Source organism: Pistacia vera, unplaced genomic scaffold (genome assembly GCF_008641045.1).
Source record: "Pistacia vera cultivar Batoury unplaced genomic scaffold, PisVer_v2 Contig741, whole genome shotgun sequence".
Classification (NCBI taxonomy): domain Eukaryota; kingdom Viridiplantae; phylum Streptophyta; class Magnoliopsida; order Sapindales; family Anacardiaceae; genus Pistacia; species Pistacia vera.
This window is the reverse complement of record NW_022196603.1, coordinates 59500-78192: the sequence shown is the minus strand read 5'-3', so window position 1 is coordinate 78192 and position 18693 is coordinate 59500. Positions and strand designations below refer to the sequence as shown.

Here is an 18693-nt window from a genome sequence, read left to right as displayed (position 1 = left end):
GAGGTTATGATATAATGGGGTATTATTAAGTTAAGTTTAGTCAAATACTAATTTTAGTACTCAGTTGATGAGACAATCCCCATCTTAATTATCGAAAAACACAGTCAAATCGATAGAATATAGATAAACAAACCTTTTCTAGTCTTTTATGCTTGCCGTTTTGGTTCTTCTGAAAGAGCTAATGACGATCACGAAAATAAATTTTGTTTTTCTTTTGAATCAACTTATGAAAGTCGGCAAATTCGGAATTATATGTTGTGAGTCGGCAATAGATGTATATGACCTGATCAAGCCTTTGTTTGTATGTTATTGTTAAGTATATGTGCTTCACAAATATATATGTATTGTTGAATATTAAGAATGAATATTGAGAGGAAAATGGAGCCCAAGAGCATGGAGCAAGGAACACAAAGAGAAACTCACATCTTATGTTTTTGTTTCCCTGCACAAGGTCACATAAACCCAATACTTCAATTCTCCAAGCGTTTGGCCTCTAAAGGCCTCAAGGTAACCCTAGTTTCTTCCAGCTCATCTACAGTTAGTTCCAAGTTTATTCAAACACAAGCCACTTCCATTAACATTGAGATCATTTCTGATGATAAGCCCGATGAAGGCCAAAGTCGAACAGCAAATCTTGATTTCTTTGAAGCCTACAAGATTTGCGTTTCGCAAAGCTTATCCGAGTTCATCAAGAAACAGCTTAGTTCTGAGTATCCACCTAAATTTATCATTTATGACTCGATTATACCATGGATTTTAGACATAGCCAGGGGATTCGGCATGGACGGAGCTCCATTTTTCACTCAACCTTGGGCTGTTAATTCCATTTACTATCATTTTCTTCAAGGGCAATTCAAAATTCCTTTAGAGGAGCCTATTGTGTCATTGCCTTCTATGCCACCACTAAAGCTCAATGATCTACCATCATTTTTTGATGCAACTGACGCTTACCCAACTTCGCTAAACATGCTCGTTAATCAATTTTCAAATGTAGAAAAACTAAACTGGCTCTTCTGTAACACCTTTGATGAATTGGAAGATGAGGTAATTTAATTTAATTTTAACATAGCAGTTTCTTTAAAATATGTTATATCATAGCTATTTTAAAGATGTTAATTTGCTAACTTGTATCAGATAGTGAAGTGGATGGCAAGTAAATACCCAGTGAAGAATATTGGACCGAGCATTCCATCAACGTACATAGACAAGAGGTTGGAGAATGACAAAAATTATGGCCTCAGCCTCTTCAAACCAACCACTGATTCTTGCTTGAAATGGTTAGACTCTAAGGAAATTGGCTCTGTAGTCTATGTATCATTTGGGAGCTTTTCTGCAATAGAAAAAGAGCAACTGGAGGAAGTGGCCTGGGGGCTCAAGATGAGTAATTGTTATTTCTTGTGGGCGGTGCGGGAATCCGAATCTGGAAAGCTTCCGAGAAATTTCTCTGAGGAAACATCTGAGAAGGGTTTGGTTGTGAGCTGGTGTCCTCAACTTGAAGTTCTAGCTCACAAGTCAGTAGGGTGTTTCGTGACACATTGCGGGTGGAACTCGACGCTCGAGGCACTGAGCTTGGGGGTGGCGATGGTGGCGATGCCCCAATGGACAGATCAAACAACTAATGCTAAGTTTGTTGAAGATGTGTGGCGGGTTGGGGTTAGGGTGAGAGTTAATGAGAAAGGAATTGTGACAAGAGAGGAGATTGAGGTTTGTATGAGGGAAGTCATGGAAGGAGAAAGAGGGAAGGAGATTAGCAGGAATTCGGAGAAGTGGAAGGAATTGGCAAAAGAGGCAATAGATGAAGGCGGATGTTCTGATAAGAATATTGAGGAATTTGTTGCAAAACTTTTATGCAGCTGATAATATAAATGAATCCTCAATATAAAAAACAAAATAATAATAATAATAATAATAATAATAATTCTTATCCTCCAATTCCGTTTTTCTTTTTTATTTCAACATTACAGATTCCAAGATTTTCTTGTGACTCGAAGACAAGACCCCTTGGATATACCTAATCCCAGTGGCTACAAAGCTTGCCATCCGGTCACAAGGGGAGATAGATTCCAGGATTTATTGATGAGGTCTTTGAGTTTGGGTTGGAATTTTGATTCCATTGAAGAGCAATTCTTTTTTTTTTTTTTTTTTTGCTAGTTCTAGGAGCAGTAGTTCTAGTAGTCGATTCACTTCTTTCAAATTGTTTCTTATTATTAAGAAAAAATCAAATTGTTTCTTGTTATTAAGAAAAAATAATGAAGATAAAATATGAGCTTTATAGCAATAGTGAGTGACTAACCCTTGTTCTTTTAAGGTTACTCCCAATTTCTAAGTATTTTTAAATATGAATGATTCTATAGCATCTTAACTATTTGGATTTGCATAATCTCTTCATCTGATCTTAACATCTCAAGTATTTTATAACAAATAATATAATTAAATCTATCTTTTTTAATATATTCTTTTTTATTAACTATCATTCACATTCTTCATATTACTCGAGAAATAAATAATTATGAGTGAATCATAACAAATGGATGGAATAGAGGATTAACTATCATTTACATTATTGACCTAATTCTAAGTTGCAGCCTATATGTATACAAAATTATCCAACATATTAAGTATTAACTAAATTGATTAAACAAAATAATCATGAACTGTAGTTCAATTGGTAACTGGACTTCTAATAGGTGAACTTTACCTACAATGTTAAGGGTTTAAATCTCATTGGAAGTAGTCTGTGTCCAAGGATATTTACCAAAGCCACGATCACGAATGAGTCTCATACCTTCAAGTGTGAAGACATCTCATTAGATACTATAACTTTTCATGTGGCCTGTGTCATGACTTTTATTAATTGTTGTCTTTAATAGTGGATAATTTTCTGCCTTTTTTGCTAAGCGATGATGTCAATGTTGGTAAAAGACAGAATACCAACCTCAGCAAGTAATGCAGTCTCGTTTGAGGGAAAGTGTTGAATAAAAGTTGTTCAACTAACTAAGCCGTTACCGCTTGAGTTAGTTTATCACTATAGTTAAGATTAGTAGTTAGTTAGCTACAACTCTGGTTATTAAAGCACTATAAAAGTGTTTCTACTGTGTACTTTTCTCTCTGAAGCAAAAAAGCTCAATAACAATAATTTCCAGAATCGTCTTCTTCTTTCCTTTTTCTTTGCTTCCTCAGTTTTTGCTCAAACCTCTCAAGAAGGTGTACTTGTTGATCATAGAAAGAAAAGATGGACAAAACAAGCCAATAAATCAAAGTTGTTATAATAATCAAATTTTGCTTTTGATCTTTACTGTGTTTTTCCCTTAAGCCAATCAATTACCAACCTTTTTTTCTCATCAACTTTTGGTTTCTTTTCTTCTCCAAAGAAAGAAAATGACTCTCTAGATGTATTAAATTGGATTCTCTTTGTTATGCCCAAAAACCAGGGCTAGCGTAAGCATACATTAGCAGAAACAAATCAAAATTCAGGGAGGTTTTCTGCCGTCTGGATGCAGCCACATCCCGCAAGGACGAGAGGGGTAAGGCCATTATCAGTAAGGCAGGTGGACGCCAGGCCTATGAGTGGTTGGGAATTGTCCACCTGCTGAAGCCATATGCGATTTAAGGATATCTCTCGTGCAAATAACCAATGGGAAGCGGGTTAGGAATTGTACCACACCTGCCTGCACGCAGAATCATGATTGCCAGCTTGAATCTTCCAACTATAAATAGAGGACTCTCCTCTATTTTACAGGATTGTCTCATCCACCACTTAAAACATATATTCTTTCTTCCTCTCTCTTTACACTTATTTATCTTCTCTATTGTAATTCAGCTCGCCAAGTGCGACCTGATTCTAATCAACCATTAATATAACCACAGTGGATGTAGGATTTGCCTTAGAGTATCCGAACCACTTTAAAAATTGTTACCCGCTCCATATCTCCTTTTTGCATTTCCATATCACCTGTGATTTCTAAGTCCGCTCAGCACTTCACACGTGCGAATAGTTGGTGTCAAAATCAAGCATCAACAGTTTGATGCTAGAAGGAGAGCCTGATTTAGTATCCGCTCTTCATCAAAAACCTCTGACTGATCTTCTGCACCAGCTAATGGCTCGCGGTTTCGAAATTGAGCGAACCAATATCGACGATGAGGAAATCCCCCAGGTACAGAATGGCATTTCTCTTGAAGTGTCGCCGATCCAGCAGAGTATCACGGCGAATATTCCTTCGAGCTCACAACTCGACCTAGCCGTGATGAATTACTTGGAGAGGTTCAATAATACTTTCCAAACAGTTAGCCAGAGGCTGGACCGTTTGGAACAGGTTGTGCCACCGGAGTCTAACGAGGTGGTGCCACTGCCAAAGACACTTGCAGGTCATGCGAAAGGGCAGAAAAGGGCAAAGGCTCGAACCACGTGCACTATAGCACCTAAAAGTAAGGGAAAACAAGTGGCGAGCAGTGGACCAGAAGGCTCTGAGGGGCTAGCGAACATCGGTCACGCATTGGGTAGAATACCTGTGGTGTTGCGACGTGGTAACATGTCGCAGCATGAGCCGTCCCATGCCACGTCGTATGGGCACACCCGTAAAAGTGCAGACTAGGGAGATTCCCAGCCTCATCAAAATAATGGTCTTGACCATCAGCACCGGGGTAACCCCTATCGCCTGCAGGTCGATTCTGACCACGCGGGGGTCGGGAAAATTCCTCGAGCCATTCGCTACCCTCACATGGCTTTGGCTAGCATGTGTCAGGGCAGGTCAAAGCTTTCGATCGAGTAGTGGAAGGGCCCAGACCTTCGGTCCTTCCTCAATTGTAACCGCAAGGGTCGAACCCATGTTGCTGAAAGTAACCCCTCGATTGCTCTGCTATCTCAAATTGAGGAGTTGCGGTGGCAATCGGATCAGTTCAAGGCTCAGCCAAACGAACAGGGTAAGGTCGCTAAGGCGTCCCCCTTCTCTCCAACAGTACTAGTTGCTCCTCTCCCATCGAGATTCAAGATGCCCAACATGTGAGCATTCGACGAAAATTCTTATCCGTAGGACCACCTCTATGAGTTCAATGACCTTATGAAACTTCACTAAGTTCCGACTTGGCCAAATGTCGCTGCTTAGCAGTAACATTAACAACCCATGCCAAGTGCTGGTTTAGGTCGCTTCCCATGGGATCAATAAGCTCATGGCAACAAATGAGCTTGTTATTCTTAAGGCACTTCCAGGCAAACAGAAAGTTCTCAATGCCGTTGAGCTATCTGAGCAATATACGGCAGGAGAGGGATGAGTCCCTCCAATCTTATATAGGCAGGTTTCACCGCGAACTCCACAAAGTAGCTCACACTCCTGAAGAGTCCGTTTGGACTCTCATTATCGCAGGGGTTCGCCCGTAGACTGACTTATGGAAAGAGCTACAATCAAAAGATGATGTTTCCCTCACTCGTTTCTACGACCTCACAAGAAGTACCTCCAAATAGAAAATTATGTGGCTGCTCTTAATCATCACAACCTCGGTCCTTCAACCAATGTTCCCGAACGGGGGGAGAACAGTAGAAGGGCTGATTGCGGTTGGGCTAATAATGATCAGCGAAAAGGGAAGAAGCAACGATTTGAGCCAAAAAAGTCTTATGCCTCAATTCCTCATCAAGATCGCGACAAGAATCAGTACACTCATTTGAACGTCTTAGTGATAGCAATTCTAGATAAATCAGAGGAGGCCAGCCTGCTCGGAGAGCTGGAGCCCATGAAGAATCCCCCTTCAACTAGGAATAGCAAAAAGTACTGCCGCTATCATTGGGACAATGGGCATCACACTGATGAGTGTTGGGCTCTCAAGCAAGCAATTGAAGACCTCATCAAACAGGGGCAGTTCAAGGAGGATGTTGACTGTTCGACTCCCGTTCGGGAAAAAGCGTCGTGGTCGCAAGGGGCTCTACTCTGTAGGGATAATTTTCGAGGGGCCACACCTCACAGAGAACTCTCGAGATGCCCAGGAAAGGTATGCCCGGGAAGCTCGCCATGACCCCTTGAGTGTAATGAGCACGACTTTACGACTTGCTAAGATCTGCACGGAAGAAAAAATTACCTTCTCCGAAAAAGATGCAATACAATCGTGTCACCCCCACAACGATGCACTCGTCATCGTACCTGAAATAGGCTGGTGCGAAGTCCATAGAATGTTATTCGACAATGGAAGCGTCATGAATATCCTGTTTCAGCACGCCTTTGAAAGAATGCAACTGGACGAGGCAGACCTGAAGCCTACCTCCTTCCCCCTCTACGGTTTTACCAAGGATCACCTAATTCCCAAGGGAACGATTGCACTCCCCACGAAGTGAAAAAGGTGACGTGACGGAGTTCTTGGTGGTAGAATGTCCGTCCGCCTTCAATGGTATCCTGGGATGACCTTTACTATGGAATTTCAAGGCTGTCACCTCTATCTATCATCTGAAGATAAAGTTCTCCACCCCGACAGGGATCAGGGAAGTGCAAAGATCCCAACATGAATCTCGTGATTGCTACATAAGGGCAGTCCAGATGGCGTTTAAGGGAAAGGGAGAGCCAATGGGCACCCCTGAACACGCCATGGCAATCAACAGGATGGATCCTCGCATCTGGGAGTGCCTTCACAGCGGGCAAATTGAGGACCTATCTGAGGTATCGGTCGATGAAAGCCAACCGACTAGAGTTTTAAGAATTGAGAGTAATCTTAGGCCCAAGCTTGCCGAAAGCTTGATGAGTTTCCTCAGGGAAAATGTCGATATTTTTGCATGGACTCACGCCAATATAGTCAGGATCAACTCGAGCACAATATGTCGTGCTCTAAACATTGACAGTGCAGTCAAGCTAGTTCGCCAGAAAAGAAGAGCAATGGACCCTAAACGCTATGCCGCCCTGAAAAGTGAGGTGGATAAGCTCCTCTTGAATGGGTCTATTCGAGAGCCACTTTACCCGAGCTGGGTTGCCAACCTAGTCTCGGTAAAAAAGCCCAACAGCAAATGGCGAACTTGCGTCGACTTCACTGACCTCAACAAAGCCTATCTGAAGGATAGCTTTCCTTTGCCAAGGATCGACTAGCTCGTTGATGCCACTTCCGAGCATGAGTTGCTGAGCTTTATGAACGCCTACTCGGGCTATAATCAGATCCCGATGTACGTATCAGATGAAGAACATACCTCGTTCGTCATAGATTGGGGACTGTATTTTTACAAGGTCATGCCCTTCGGCTTGAAGAACGTTGTGGCAACTTAATTACCAATGGCTAGTTAACCATATGTTTTCCAAATAGATCGGCAAAACGATGGAAGTCTATGTTGACGACATACTAATTAATGTTGCTTCAGATCACATAATGTATCTTGCCGAAATGTTCGACGTGCTCTGGAAGTACAAGATGAAAATCAACCCTCTCAAGTGCTCGTTCGGGGTATCCTCAGGAAAGTTTCTAGGGTGCATGGTTAACCAATGGGGAATCAAAATCAACCCCAAAAAGATCAAAGCTCTCCTCGATATGGGAAGCCCCACCAGCAAAAAATAGGTTCAGAGCCTAAATGGCAGGATAACAGCTCTAAGTCGCTTCATATTGAGAGCAATGGATCGTTGCTTGCCATTTTTTAATATGCTTAGGGCCAACAAGAAGTTCAAATGGACTCTAGAGTGCAAACAAGCTTTTTAGAGTATAAAAGAACACCTTGAAAGACCACCTCTCCTGTCCAAGCCTCTTCCCAAGGAAATTTTACTTCTGTACCTGTCCGTCTCCCAGCACGCGGTCATCGCTACTCTCATCTGGGAAGAAGGCAAAGTTCAGTGGCCAGTATATTACGCAAGCAAGCGACTACTGGACGCCGAGATGTAGTACCCAGAAATGGAGCGATTAGCTTATGCCCTGCTAATCGCCTCTCGAAAGTTACAACCCTACTTCCATGCCTATACAATCCATGTTCTGACAACTACCCGCTTAGGCAAATTCTTCAAAAGCCGGAGGCTTCGGGTAAGTTTCTTAAATGAGCAATGGAACTAAGCCAGTTCGATCTACATTACAGACCAAAAACAACCATCGAAGGGTAGCCTGTTGTCGATTTCATTTCAGAATTCTCATATTAGCCCGATCGAAGACCCGAGCAACTGACAAACGAGGTCATCCAAGAGACCGCTCAGAACCTGTCGACTTGGAGCCTTTATGTCGATGGTTCCTCAAACAATAAAAGGGCCAGGGCAGGTCTTCTCCTCCTCAGTCCCAAAGGGAAGCGTATTCATGGAATCCTCCGATTCGGGTTCTAAGCTACTAACAGTGAGGCTGAGTATGAAACACTACTCGCTGGTCTGCGACTAGTGAGAGAAATGGGATCCAACGTGATCAGCATTCACAGCGACTCCCAGTTGGTCGTAAATAAGACCTTGGGAGAATACCTAGCCAAGGAAAAGAACATGATCAATTACCTAAAGAAAGCAAAGGCTGCACTTGAGCCTTTCAAGCACTTCACAATCACGCAAATCCCGAGAGATAGTAACTCTGTTGTGGACGCCTTGGCAAAGATAGCCTCGTTGCTAGACTCAGATGTGCCTGACAATATTCCAGTTTGGTACATAGAAATCCCAAGCATTAGCTCACCTGAGCCAACAGTAGCCACAGCCGAATCAGTCTGTTGGATCAACTCAATCATTCTATATCTTTGAGATGGGACTCTGCCCAGTGATAAGACCAAGGCAAAAATCCTGCGCACCAAAGTTGCTCGTTACACACTCGTTAGGGATTAGTTGTATAAGCGAGGGTTTAGCGCCCTTCTCTTCCGATGTGTAACCGAAGAGGAAGCAGATTATATTATGAGGGAGATACATGAAGGGATCTATGGTAATCACACTGCCACTCGATCCCTCGCTAATAGGATTGTCCGCCAAGGATACTATTGGCCCCTGCTTCAAGAAGACACTTTCAACTTTGTAAAGAAGTGCAACAAGTGCCAACGATTCATGAGCATCCCGTGAGCTCCTTCTCACCAGCTAACTATAATGACCAACCCTTAGCCATTCTCTATGTGGGGAATTGACCTTATTGGGCCTATGCCCATTGGGAATGAGGGCTTCAAGTATGTCATGGTTGTGGTAGATTATTTCACAAAATGGGCCGAAGCCGAGCCCTTGGCTGTGATCACTACCAAGAAGCTCAAGGACTTTGTCTCCAAGAGCATAGTATACCGATATGGAATTCCTCATACTCTCATCTCTGATAACGGTAAGCAATTCGACAACAAGGAATTCAAGTTGTTTTGTGATGAGCTGGGGATCCACAAAAAGTTTGCCTCAGTCGCTAGACCGCAAGCCAATGGACAGGTTGAAGTTGTCAACAAAACCATCAAGCACACCTTGAAGGCCAAGCTTGGCGCTACCAATGGTAATTGGGTCGATGACCTCCCTGAAGTTCTATGGGCATATAGAACGACTCCGAGAACCTCCACTTCGGAAACACCCTTTTCACTAGCATATGGCTACGAGACAATGATCTCGGTAGAAGTGAGGACCGGTTCACTTCGGAGAGACTTGTTCAATGAAATAGACAACGAAGTGCTTCTACACGCAAGCCTAGACCTAATCGAAGAACATCGCGACAAGGCTCGGTTAAGAATAGTATCTTACTAGCAACGTGCAAAAAGGTTCTTCGACTCCAAGGTCAAAAGAAGAGACTTTCAGATCGGCTATTTGGTTCTGAAAGAAGTCATTCTCGGTACAAGGGAACCAAGTGTGGGGGTATTAGGACCTAACTGGGAGGGTTCATATCGTATCGCCAAAGTGATACGACCAGGAATGTATCACCTCAAGAGGGCTTAACGATTCCGAAGTATCGCGAGCTTGGAATGTCGAACATCTTCACCCCTATTATCAGTAATTCCGGGCTCGCTCTCAGTTTTCCATCTCTTCTACTTGTAAAGTTTTCCTTGTAACCTTTATGAATAATATCGTTCTTCTTCACCTTGAATAAATGCCTTACGTGATCTTGTTCTTTGTAATATTTTTACAAGTTTCTTGATGAGATGTAATATTAGTTTTGTAAAGTAGTTGAAATTGTAAAAGTCTAAAGAAAACTCTTTTCATTTATGATTTACAAAAGTACAGTGGACAACCAAAAAGAAAAGAGTCAAAAAAGCAGAAAAAGAAAACGATCACTGGCATCCACCTCCAGGATCTTTGGGCACGACCTCGTCGTCCCCTGGTTGGTCGCTGGCTATCACGTCAATCGCTGGATCCTCAAGAACATATTCCTCTGGCTGATCATCCTTCGGAGAGGGCTCTTGTTCCTCGGCCTCGTTGTCAGCTTGGGCCATGGAAGCAAAGATATCTTAAAAATCAGGCAGGAGGTCGGAGAGATCCATTCTCAAGTTCCTTGGTTGCAAGGTATAAATAGCCTGAATGGCCCAGTTAGCGGCTTTCCTTTCAAGCTCAAAGCTCTGCCGCTTCATCTGGTCAGTCAATGAAGCGACCCCCCCTCAGGAAAGCTTGAGGTCCATTTCCAGTGCTTGCTTCTGCTTGTTAGAGTTCTCCCACAATCGAGCTCTCTCTTCCTCTGCCTTCGTGAGACACTCTGAGTTCGCTTTCAGCTCCTTCTCTTTCTTGCCATCCTCTTTAGTGAGTCTGGCTACTGTTCTCTGGAGCTATTTGACCTCTTCGCCTCTCATTTCGAGCTCAGCCTTCTAGAAATTCACGGTGCTAAGGGCAGAGCTCATCTTCACCAGGTACTGATTCACTTGGAGGTTGAACAACTTTGCCTCTGAACCGGATCTTCAAGGTGCTTCTTTAGTTTAAAATTCTCCTCTTCCAAGTCGTGGATCCCTCTAGCATAGTCTAGGTTGACCTTCTGCTGGGCCATGTGCAAAGTGAGCAAGGTCTGCAAAAGAAATGAAGCAAGAGTTAACTCCCATTTTTTTGAAAATTAGTAAGGCCAGAAAATCAACTAAGTTTGAAGTCCTCGATGAGGACGGACCGCTCTACCTGGCTTTGCAGCTGAAGAACAGTGGTCATCAAGTCCGTGGGCTGGGAAACCATGAGCTTCTCAAAGGTCGAAGCTAGTTGGCACTCCAACAAGGTGTACACCACTGGCTGCAAGTTCTCTGGGAGTTGCCCCATGGAATCCAACACTGGTGTACCTACCTCCGCAAGAACTGGCAACTTATCGACCTATTGCTTGCCCGCTCTCCTGTGGCAACCACGGTTTTCCCTTCTCTTCGGCCCGAGCTCTCAGGGATCATTGAGACGCCCGGCGCGTGCCTCAAGCGAAAAGCCTGGTAAGACTGTGAACTTGAGGTAGTGTGGAGCATCTGTCAAAAATTGAGGTAAACAATATTGGTTTTTCTTCCTTTGTACATAAGCAATGATGTTAGAATTTTATATTTTACCATAGGATCAATTGTTCTACCCCAGATAGGCATTATAATCATATATAAAGTAAGCATTATAATCTACTCATTTATCTTCTCTAAATAAAATTTTCAAATAACATGTTTTATTTATTTATGTTTTAAAAAATGAAACGGATTTTTGAAGTGGGAAATTCACAAAAGAAATAATTTCAAAAAAAAAATTTGCACCAAGAGACTAAAAAAATTACCTTCTAGTGGATTTTTCACATCAAAAGACCTTATTCGGATTCTAAAAGATTCAGTTGATTTTTTTTATCCAAAAATTTAAATATTAATATTAATAGTTTTTTATCCATTTGTTTACATAAGCAATGAGGTCAAGAAGTTTGTTTCTTAACGAAGGGAACTCTAGTGGTTATTACTATACAGTTGTTGCCAAGACAACCAACCGTCAATTTGTTTTTTGTTTCTTCACTGTAGTCACTTACTATTGTGACTCATGAATATATTATTTGGGCTGCACCCTAGTGCCCTCTAACTCAGACTCCGATTCCTCGGTCTGCAACTGTTTTCTTTTCTTAGTTTTTTGGCCCATGGTTTTCTGCTTGGGGGCGCGAGCAGCCGCAGACCAAGGAGCTTTCTCATGTCGCTCCGGAGGTGTTCGCCATTCAGCACCAATTTGTATCCCTCGTGTGGGGATATCACCAGGGACCACCTCGATTGGCTCAGTCGGAGCGACCCGAGGAAACACGAACTTTCTTGGCACCTTGGGCGGCATGATCACTGCGCACCATAGAAATATGTTAGTAATACAAGTCGCCGCAAGCAACCAAAAAGCATTCTAAGTATAAGGATACTCACGATCTGACTCTAAGGATGCTTCCGAATTAAAAAAGTCATACTTCCTTAAGTTGGCAGTAGTCACGAGCAGTCTCGAATCGCAACAATGGTTGGGAAGACAGTCGAACGCAATGATTTGATTGTAATTTGTTAGATTTCCCAACTTGGTCGTCTTATTTCCTGCAAAGAGACAAAAAGTTTTGTTAGACACAAAAACCGAAGGTGGAATAGTTTGCAAATGGAAAGGAAAGACCTACTTGGCTCTCTAAACTGGCAGACGCCATCATATTCAAAAAAAGAAAAACTTAGTTTCATAAGCCCCAACGTTGCTGGGGCAACCGAATATTCCTCCCTCGATCGTAGATCGCTTTGAGAGGTAGAAAGAATCTTTGTCTTTGCTCTTTTTCAGATAGTAAGAGCAGGCGAGCTCCAATGCCGTTAGCTCGCCAAGGTCATTCTTGCCACATATGATATACATAGTAATAGCTATCATATACGCATTGGGCGTTAACTGCATTGGTGCAACCTCGAAGTGGTTAAGGATCGACTTAACGAAGGGATGAAAAGGTATCAGCGCACCACACTTAAAGATCGTCTCCGAGATTGCGACCTTTCCCTTTGGGAGATTCCAAGCCGTATGGGTTCTATGCTGATAGACATTCACGCTAAACGCGTATTGGTCCACTGCCTTTTGTATCTCCTCTCGGGTGATCACTGACAAGGTTTCTAGCATGGAACTCGCTTGGGCGGCTAGCGACTGCGAGCTCATGCCCTCGGCTGCCCTGATCGCTGAGGCGTCCATTGTTCCTAAGGTCTGAAAAAGGGGCAACATAAAAAAAAAAAAAAAATAATAATAAAAGAAAGAAAAAAGGCCCAGTCCTCGTATGATGTTCCGTGCGGTGACGTGAAAGGACAAAGAAAACCCTAATGCATCCTTCCAAAACCCTAGAAAAACCCTCAAAAACCTTTTAGGGGTGAACCCCAAGGATCTGTGCCCTGAGCTTCTCTTTAAAAAAAAAACTAAACCTCTCCCCTCACCACTATCCTGGGATACGCACTGCAAAAGCTCACTGGATGGCCCGTGCTAGCCATTACTAAGAAAGTCAAACAGAACAGTCGAATAATGGAAGAAAGCGAGGGAGAAATTCTTTTTACCTCTTGGCAGTGTGGGAAGAGTTTTCTGTTGTAACGGACGGTGTGCATCAATGGAAGAAGGCGGGATGACTTTTGCGAGAGTTTCGTTTTTCTTTTCGAGAATGTGAGTTATGTGGCAACCAATCTGAAGCAAATTCGGGTTTTATAGGGGAAACGCAATGGTTGGTTTCCTAGGCAAGCGACATTTGGGCGGGACACGTTTTTCGCCATTGACTATGACCACATGTCGATAATCTATGAGAAAAGTAACCCCCACGCTTCGTAAACACCAATCAACGTTTCCCTCCATTGGAATAACCAAACGATGGCACGGATACCCTCCTACACATTAAATGCGCCCCTATCCGTATTTAATGCCCTAAAGGAGAATGTCGTTTTAGCATGACTTGCATTAAATGTGCATGGCTGGCACTTATTGCATAATGGACAAGCTTGTCAGAATAAAGGATATTTCATTGGTTAGGTGAACCGTTACATGCAACAGATAACATCTGAAGAGGTTGTTCGAATTTACACTCTTCATCGCGCGTCAATTTCAAAGCAATGCAACTCCTCGCCTTTGATAAGAGATGTGATGAGACTTTTTCAGGTCGCGAGTTAGGGTCAAGACTCAAGGCTGTTGATATGACACTAATTGCGATCTGAATCAGGTCGTTGAACTTATTATAAAAAACCACATTAGGTCACTAATACAGTTCTCAGGGATCTATACAGATCAATCGGTTCGATCAAGCGTCATCCGGGACAAACCAAGTCGCGGCCTAATTAGGAAGTTCTCAAGGTTCAATCCTTAAACCTTGAAAACTAGGGGGCTTCTGTTATGCCCAAAAACCAGGGCTAGCGTAAGCATACATCAGTAGAAACCAATAAGAATTCAGGGAGGTTTTCTGCGGTCTGGATCCAGCTACGTTCCGCAAGGACAAGAGGGGTAAGGCCATTGTCAGTAAGGCAAGTGAACGCCAGGCCTATGAGTGGCTGGGAATTGTCCACCTGCAGAAGCCATACGCGATTTAAAGATATCTCTCGTGTAGACAACCAATGGGAAGCGGGTTAGGAATTGTACCACACCTGCTTGCACGCAGAATCATGATTACCAGCTTGAATCCTCCAATTATAAATAGAGAGCTCTCCTCTATTTTACATGATTGGCTCATCCACCACTTAAAACATATACTCTCTCTTCCTCTCTCTCTACACTTATTTATCTTCTCTATTTTAATTCAGCTCGCCGAGTGCGACCTGATTGTAATCAACCATTAATATAATCACAGTGGATGTAGGATTTGTCTTAGAGCATTCGAATCACTTTAAAAATTGCTATCCGTTCCATATCTCCTTTTTCCACTTCCATATCACCTATGATTTCTAAGTCCGCTCAACACTTTACACGTGCGAATAGTTAGTGTTAAAATCAAACATCAACACTCTTTATAGATCAAATCAAGTTTGTTTCATTTAGGAATCGGGAACATCATTATCAATAATAACCATTAATTTATGAATCTAATCCAACTTAAATCTTGCTACAAACACCATGAGCTAAAACTAGTTCATATGAATCTAATCCAACTTAAATCTTGCTACAAACACCATGAGCTAAAACTAGTTCATAAATTTATGAATATAATCCATTATCAATAACCATTAATTTAGTTTAAAGATAAACTGCCAATTGATATAAGATACTATAAAGACTGCGATCTTGATCATCTATTTTAATCAAAGAGGTTCAAATCAACATGGATATAATTTTTAAATCAAATAATATATATAACAACTAAGCCACAGACAATTTATGCTGCTCTAATCAGTCAAGAGTGGTTGCACTTAATTAATTAAAAAATTCTACTAGCAAAAAAATAATTTAAGAATAAGCTAAGATTGTAGAACATTCTGACATAAATTTGTTAATCCACCTAAAAGTTTAAATTAATAACTGAGGGTTTAACATTTTATTTTAGTCTAGGAAATCTTCACATGAAATTGGATTTTTTACTTTTATCATATGAAATATAAACAAAGATTTCAAATGTAATATGTTTGGAGGCTTTCCTTTGCATAGTTCTTGTTTTTGTTCACAGTTTTTTTTTTTTTTTTTTTTTTTTTTTTTTTTTTTTTTTTTTATATACAGGATTTTTGTTGGCAGCATGTGACCTGCTGCTTTGTTTGTGGTCTTTTTTTTTTTTTTTTTTGGGGGACAGGGGGAGGGGGGGTGTTATCGGAGTGTCTAAATCAGCTTAGTACATCTCAACTAATCTCTGAGGTTCATTGAACACCTTACAAGCTTAACGGATCAAGTAAGTCACAATGTTGTTGTGATAAGTAATCCTATGATTTGAACCTAAAAACTCAAGGAAGAAAGCAAATTCTTTGACCGTCAGGCCAACCCCTTGGAGTTTTTTGTTAGTTTTTTGCTTTGTGGATAGCTTGTTGTTTAGGTAGGTATGCTTTTCAAGCAGCTTTTTGTCTTTTTGGTGTTGAGTGCTAGGGTCTCTCCTTCTTAGTGTACATTCTTTATTCTTTATAAAATTACCCTTTATCCAAAAAAATAGTATATTCTGATATCAAAAATAGTATATTCCCCCAAGGTTCTTCATTTCGAATTCAGTTTCTGATATCATATTAAGTTGTTATCTCAATAAGAGCTTTAGTTAGAAGCTCGACATTTATATTAATAATATAGGCGGCTACTTGACCCGATTTTCATTCAACATTCAGTATTCTCTATCTTCTAAAAGCACGTGAAGCCCTCTTGGAATTTTTGCTTTGATCAATTACCATCATGAAGGGCAAGCAAACCACCTTCAACACATCATTTTGGCATTACCTCTTCTTTGTTTTTTAGTTCATAAGAACAAATCTTTCGCTTTTGTGCTGTAGGGACCAAGCAAGAAGAAAGAGAGATCATCAAAAGGAAAGAAAACAAAATTAATGAAGATTCAGAGCAAAATGTGAAGAGTGAAGCTCATATTTGTGTGTTATAGTTTTGCTGTTCAAGGTCACTTGAACCCTATTCTTCAATTTTGCAAACGTTTGGCCTCAAAAGGCCTCAAGGTGACTCTAGTCTCCACCATTTCAGCCAGCAGTAAGCTCATCAAAACTCAATCCTGCAGCCCCGTCGATGTTGAGCTCTCGATGTCGACCTCAGGGACATTCCTAATAATTCAAGAGTGTGAAAGAGATGAAACTCAAGATTATTTCGAGCACTACAAGACTGTTGTTGCACCGAGTCTGTTGCGTTCATCGAGAATCAAATGGGTTCTAACTACCCGCAAATTTCTCGTTTTGACTCGATTATACCGTGGGCACTAGACATCACGAAGAGATTCGGTATCGATGGAGCTCCATTTTTCACTCAATCTTGGTTGTAATAACATGTATTATCAGTATTATCGAGAGAAAAGCAAAGTTAATGCTTTTGAAGATAAGCTATGGTGTTGCTGCCTTCTTTGCCAAGCTCAAGATCAATGAGCTACCATCGTTTCTTAAGGAAGTGGCACTTACCCGTCTTTGATAGACCTGTGCCTCAATCAATTCTCCAATATTGAAGAAGTAAACTGGCTATTCTTTAGCAGTTTTGATAAGCTGGAAGAGGAGGTAAATAGGGATCAGTGTTCGTATATGAACTCTTTCATTTTTATTTTCACAAAATAGAGAATTTATAAGAGCTAAGAGAGAAGATTTCTCATATAAAATTCATTTTTTTTTTTTTTTTTTTTATCTTCTCCCTCCACTTTCACAAAACAAAAACTTCATTTTCGAATCAAGATTATATCACAAAATTGCATATGGAAATCAACCCTACCATATCAGAGACAAGTTCTTCAAGATGAATAAAATAAGTGTTAATTTGAAAGAATTTTATAAGTTATGCAAATATTATAATTCTATATTTTTCTCTTCTTTTTATATTTTTTATTAGAGGTTGTATTTGTCCCACGTCACTAATTCAGTATGCTGTTATGGTGTATATATGTGATTGAGCTTCTTTTACCCTGGAGCTTGTTTATATATCATAGAGTTTGAATTCTACCTAAACCCATTTATCATTTTTAAATAGTTTGGATTGGCTAACTTTCTGACAGGCAATCACCTGGATGGCAACTCAACTTCCAGTCAAGGCAATCGGACCAACCATACCATCAAAATACTTAGACAATCGGTTGAAGAACGACAAAGACTATGGCCTCAACCTCTTCAAACCAAACACCGAAACCTACCTGAAATGGCTTGACTCAAAGCAACGAGCCTCAGTCATTTACGTTTCATTCGGAAGCCTGGCAGCCCTTGAAAAAAGCCAAATGGAAGAAATCGCATGGGGACTAAAGAACAGCAACATCTTCTTCTTGTGGATAGTCAGGGAATCCGAATCTGAAAAGCTTCCGAAAAATTTCTCGGATGAAACATCCGAGAAGGGTTTGGTGGTGAGCTGGTGCTCTCAGCTAGAAGTTCTAGCTCACGAGTCAGTGGGGTGTTTCATGACACATTGCGGGTGGAACTCGACGCTTGAGGCGGTAAGCGTGGGGGTGCCCATGGTGGCAATGCCGCAGTGGACGGATCAGCCAACGAACGCCAAGTTTATTGAGGATGTGTGGGGGGTTGGGATGAGGGCGAGGGGGAATGGAGAAGGGATTGTGAAAAGAGAGGAGATTGAGGTTTGCATAAAGGAAGTCATGGAAGGAGAAAGAGGGAAGGAGATTAAGAGGAATTCAAAGAAATGGAAGGATTTGGCGAAAGAGGCAGTTGATGAAGGTGGAAGTACTGATAAGAACATACAAGAGTTTGTTGCAAAAGTTTTATATGTGTAGTGAGATTTTATTTCTCAAGGTGTGTGAAAATCTATACTAGCATGGGTACTGACTTACCATTATGAATTGGCACCGCAAACCAATTAAAATTTGACATATGCCTTTTAAATTTTATTATTATTATTATTGTTGTTGTTGTTATCGTTATTTCGATAACTAGGTGTCCCCTCCATTAATCCCCATCCCTGGGATTCATTGCACACTCTACAAACTGCATGAGTCAAGTATGTAAGGCACAAATGTGAATTGACATATGTGTTTTAAATTTTATTATTATTATTTTGATAACTACGGTGTCCTCTCAACCATCTCCGCCGGGGTACATTAAACACCCTACAAACTCAATGGGTCAGGAAAGACACAAATGTAGTAAGTAGCGACTTTGTGGGACTCGACACAAGGTCATACAGGAGTAACCCACCGAGGTGGCTAAAGTCTTGCCGTCCTATCACAAGACTAGTGGTTAAATTTATATAAACTAAATTTAGTTAGAAAAAAGGTTGAAGGTATGTAAGTTTTTTTTTTTTTCCATTAAAATTAATAACAAATCATTATTAA

At 41.2% G+C, this 18693-nt stretch overlaps 1 protein-coding gene and 1 pseudogene across 1 annotated transcript; both read left to right on the top strand.

Annotated features, from left to right (window-relative positions):
* The first annotated feature begins 378 nt into the window (after positions 1 to 378).
* Positions 379 to 1857, top strand: LOC116115463 (UDP-glycosyltransferase 74E2-like). The gene is made up of 2 exons (XM_031401619.1): positions 379 to 1044; positions 1135 to 1857. Exons 1-2 carry the CDS (start codon positions 379 to 381, stop codon positions 1855 to 1857), a joined length of 1389 nt encoding a protein of 462 aa, XP_031257479.1.
* Positions 1858 to 13377: 11520 nt separating this feature from the next.
* LOC116115466 lies at positions 13378 to 18381 on the top strand (annotated as a pseudogene).
* The last annotated feature ends 312 nt before the right edge of the window (positions 18382 to 18693 follow it).

Coding starts and splice junctions, on each gene's coding strand:
- LOC116115463 (XM_031401619.1), top strand. CDS start 379: ATGGAGCCCAAGAGCATGGAGCAAGGAACACAAAGAGAAACTCACATC. Junction 1,045..1,134: donor TTGATGAATTGGAAGATGAG/GTAATTTAATTT, acceptor AACTTGTATCAG/ATAGTGAAGTGGATGGCAAG.